Source organism: Pteropus vampyrus, unplaced genomic scaffold (genome assembly GCF_000151845.1).
Source record: "Pteropus vampyrus isolate Shadow unplaced genomic scaffold, Pvam_2.0 Scaffold67, whole genome shotgun sequence".
Taxonomy (NCBI): Eukaryota; Metazoa; Chordata; class Mammalia; order Chiroptera; family Pteropodidae; genus Pteropus; species Pteropus vampyrus.
In genome coordinates, this window is record NW_011888848.1 from 5,436,899 (window position 1) to 5,441,720 (window position 4,822).

General features: G+C 37.7%; 1 protein-coding gene across 9 annotated transcripts in view; it reads left to right on the forward strand.

Annotated features, from left to right (window-relative positions):
- CENPE (centromere protein E) overlaps positions 1-4,822 on the forward strand; it is a 68,221-nt gene that overhangs the window by 13,952 nt on the left and 49,447 nt on the right. For 8 of the 9 annotated variants that reach the window (XM_023531377.1, XM_023531380.1, XM_023531386.1 and 5 more), the window contains exon 14: positions 4,644-4,788. In XM_023531377.1, coding sequence (XP_023387145.1) covers positions 4,644-4,788 — 145 coding nt within the window. Of the gene's footprint in view, positions 1-24; positions 151-1,002; positions 1,162-4,643; positions 4,789-4,822 lie in introns of those variants that run through there. The other variant, XM_023531384.1, reaches the window with a different exon arrangement.

Below are 4,822 nucleotides of genomic sequence, written 5' to 3' on the forward strand. Positions count from 1 at the left end.
CACTTAAAATGCTCTTGTATTTTTTTCCAGTTTGCCAGCACTGCTAAATATATGAAGAATACCCCTTATGTTAATGAGGTATCAAGCGATGAAGCTCTCCTGAAGAGATATAGAAAAGAAATAATAGATCTTAAAAAACAATTAGAGGAGGTATGTATGATCCATGTATTTCAGTAAAAGATAGGGACAGATATAGAATTGAGATCTACCTAAATGATCAGAGACACTTAAATCATCAATAGCTGACTTCTGCAGCTAATGAACAATTTTCAACTAAGAAGAAGTCAACTCATAAAAATTTTAGTTTAGTTTACTATAAACTGAAAGATTTGTTTCTTGAAATTATTTTAGATTTTGTTTTTCATTTCCAAAGGGTAAAATTTGAGATTTTGAAATGGGCCATGTAGAAACACTATAATCGTCACAAAAACATTGGGAATTAGTTTAAAAAGAGAGACCATGTATGGTTACTTAAAACTACTTTTTGCAGTTGTACCTTGTCTTGAATTCCTCTTTTAAACCTACAATAGCAATCTAATAAAATAGCACAGTCACTTGTAATTTATTTGTTTTAACCACCATGGCCCCCTATTTTGTAAAAATCTTACATTTTAATGACCTTTTTAAAAATGAGGTAAAATATCATTTGGTAATCTTATAAGAACATCTTTTCTTTTGCTGTAGGTCTCTGCTTTTCTGACTTCTCTGCTTGTTATTTATATATTTTTAGACAATAAATAGAATTATTTTAACAGCATTGTTAAAATCTTACACGTGGCATGCAGAAATGGACATGAGAAGAAATATATCTTTTACTTTATTATAAGTTTGAGAAATGAATATGGTAACTACATATTGGTTTTCTACAGATGGAGTATTTTATTTCAATAACATTAGATTTTTCATGGTTCACAATTTATATTCTACCCTTTTAAGCTACTTTCCAGGTTTTAAAACCCAGCTATATTTATTATTACTATAACTCAGTGTTACATTCTATAGGTTTCTTTAGAGACTCGGGCCCAGGCAATGGAAAAAGACCAACTGGCCCAACTTTTGGAAGAAAAAGATTTACTTCAAAAAGTACAGATTGAGAAAATTCAAAACTTAACGCGAATGCTGGTCACCTCTTCTTCCCTCACATCGCAACAGGAATTAAAGGTACAATTTAAAAGATGACAGCTCGAACTTGGTATATAGGGAATAGACTTGTATTCCTACATGTTTATTATATAGTTATGCATTTCTTATCCTTTGATGCCATATATTCAAGAAACCCAGAACTTTTTGTGTATTTGCTATGATCAATACCACCTGAGAGATTCATTGCAAAACACCAATCCCTGATTCCCACATGTAGCGATCCAAATTTAGAAAGTCTGGAATATAGTCAAGGAATTGATTTGAAATGTGCTTCTTAAGAAATTCTAATAAAATTGATTAGGTGATTGAGAACCACAGGTGTCCAGAGAATGTGGGAATATTGTCTACTTAAAGAAACAAATATTAATCTCAGGAAAATTGAATTAGGATCTAAATCATCATAGTGGTCAATAGTCTGGCTTCCAGTCTGTGTGCTTTTTGTTTTTACAGGAGTAGGGGTTTATTTTTCCAACAGATATTTTTGGTGTATGATGGTATGTCATGGTCAAGAGAATGGCCTCTGTAGTTGGACTGCCTGGATTTGAATCCCAGTTCTGCCAATTCCTAACTCTTGACCTGAGGCAATATCTTAAGTACATTTTACTGCAGCTTCCTAATCTGTGGGATAGCTCGATCCCCACCTCACAGGATTGATGTGAGAATTAAGTAATATAGAATGTGCTTAACATTCCACACACCAAATCTTCAATAAATGCATGCTATTAAGGTTATTAGTAATGGACATTATGTTCAAAACACCATGCTAGTTACATAGAAGACACTCAAGAACTATTTGTTGACTGAGTAATGAGTAGGAAATAGCCCAATGGAAGGTATAGGGAAGACATCTACATGTAGATAAGTTGTTAGAAAACATATTTCTTGGTCTTAAAATGTCCTGGTGGCAGGGACATTTTAAACCACATTAAAGGATTTGAGCATTGCATTATGCTAAGGACAAGGAAAAGCTCTGTAAGTAGCATCAGAATTGCATTTTAGAAAGGTATAGCTGCTGTGTCCATCAGATTGATTTTGGCTCTGGAGATAGAAAAAATGGAATAAATTGAAGAACTACATGGGAGGAAGTAGACTCAGCAGGACTTTGTGATTGTTTAGATGTGGCGGGGGTGGGACAGGGAAAGAGAGAAGGGGGGTCCCAAAATGACTTGCAAGCATTGCTAGGCTTACTGGGTAGCTAGTAGCAGTAGTGATTGAGTTAAGGAATACTGAATGAAGAGCAGTGGAGCTGCTCAGTGTTTGATTTGGGACATCTCCAGATTTAGGTATCAGACAGTTGAAAATGCAAATATATGAAAATCAGCTGAAAGATGTGAGATCGAGATATCCATTTGGGCATTAACTCCTGCAGATCCAAATTAAAGTCTTGGGAATGAATGAGCTTTGGGAGCATGTTGAGAATGAAAAGAACAGAAGGCCAAAGATGAAACCTCAAGAAACGGCAACTTTGTAGGTAAAGGCAGAAAAGAAGAATCCCTAAAGGAGCCCAGGGTCACCTCTAGAGTGGGGAAGGAAACCAGGTGAATGTGGTAACAAGGAAAACAGAATTAGTGGTGTCACATTGTGCTGAAAAGTTAAATAAGATAAAATAGGCAAAAAAAAAAAGTTTTTGGATTTAGAAACAAAGAGCTCATTTGCAAAAGCAATTCGAGTTATGTGTTGGGAGTGAAAGCCACTTTGCAGCAGGTTGAGATGGTCCAAAGGGATGGGATCTTAAATATAGCAGAAGGGTCTAGCCTTGGACAGAGGGAGAAACACCTCTTCATTTTAACAGGGAAAGAGGAAAGGATAAGTATCAGTGCAAATAATGCTTTCATAAGTGTAGGCTTTTTTTTTCTCTATGAAATAGGAGGTTTCATTTTTCTGCTGTGATGACAAGAAATGGTAGGGACACAAGTTCATAAACATACTGAGGGTTTGAAATAGTTTAGCCTTTGTAAGGAATGGTAAAGAAAGTCGACATGGAAGGAGGAGTCTGGGCACGCAGCACTAAGGACCCAGGTGATATTGGCAGTCGTCTTTTGGTCGTATGGCTGTGACAGTGTTCAGGAGGCTGATAAAGACTCAGACGGTAGTATAATTCATCTGAGTCTACACTGTGTTGGAATAGGTGTGGGGAACAGAGAATGGGTCAAATAATTTGAGGCTGTTGACCCAAAAACATGACTGAAATGATCATTTATGAAATCTGAGATAATGGGATGAGTGGGATGAGACTCAAGAGGCAGCCGCCAAGAAGAAAGTAATAGATCAAGGGAATAAAAGTCCCTCTTAAGCTAAATAGCTAAAGTGAGATTAACTGAATCAATAGGTGGAAGAATAGATACTGTAGTTAGAGCAGGAAGTCTAGATTTATGAGTTTCAGATAATGACAAGGTCCAGGAGTGGACCCCATGGGATTGAGCTGACTAGGCTTTTATGGAGCAGACTGTGGAATGGCTGGTGACTTCAAGCGGGAAAGTATTATGTGGTGGAGGCATGAAAGCATGCAGTTACACAGAGATATATCTGCATTATTCAGGTAATCTTGAGAGGCAGTGCAGTGGAATGGTTAGTGGATAGGAGAGAAAATGGTAGGTAGAAGTAAGAAATCAAGAGTTTGTCTTTTAAAAAATCAAAAGGAAACAGAGGCTTGAACATTCGTAAAGCTGAAAGGAAGGAGCCTAGCGAAGATGACAGATGAACAGATAACTGAGGGAGCAAGATCCCAAGGGGGAAAGGAACGAATGAGATTCGGAGCACTGGTGGAGACATTAGCTTTACCAAATTGGAAGAGAGTTGACATTGTGAAGGGCCCTGCGAAAGATTTACTTGCTGAAGGAAATTCAGACGGGCTTCCCGTTTGTTCCTTTCTGGTTAAAGCCAGGTCCCCTAAAGTGCTTTTGCTAGCGATTGTGTTGGAGGCGGCAGCTGCCCCTTCTACATAACACCAGATCGCTTTACGGATTATGAGTTAACCAATTTCTTTTCAGTTAAGTCCCAGAAAAGCTTATAAGTAAAGATTCAAATAAAAAATGAAGTTTAAATGGTTTTATCAGTTTATTATGGGTTTAGATATTGATTTGAAAAGCTAAAGAATGTTTTCTTATCTCAGTGTGTCCTTAGACTGATAAACTAGGCTTAATAAGAATACTGCCAAGTCAGTCTTTCTTGAGAGCTTGTTTGGAGGTTCTAGCAGGGGAGCGCAGCTAAATACCCTTGACCAAAGACCAGTCCTCAGCTCTATCGGGGAAGGTTGTCCTCTTCCACCGAGCGCGCAGCTTCGGGAGGGACACGCATGGAGTGGTGAGGGAGGAAGGGGACACCTGCCTAGCCGGCCAGATCAGCCAAATCAACCTGGCGATCAATGGGGTGACAGATGTCGCAGCCAGATCGCCCTCACATCCTCAATCGTTCTTAAAGATAGAAACTTGTTCTCTCGTTTTAGTATGTTTGAGCCCAGATCTGGATGAGGTAAGTTAGATTTTTTTTTTCATCTTTAGGCTAAAATAAAACGAAGAGTCACTTGGTGCCCTGGCAAAATTAACAAAATGGACTCAAACTACGTAAATGAATTTAATATGCCAGCGAATATAACAATGAAGAGACATAAGGCTGCTGTAACTATAGTAGGAGAAATTGATGAATGTAAGTGCCTTTTTAACTATTTTTAATTATGAAA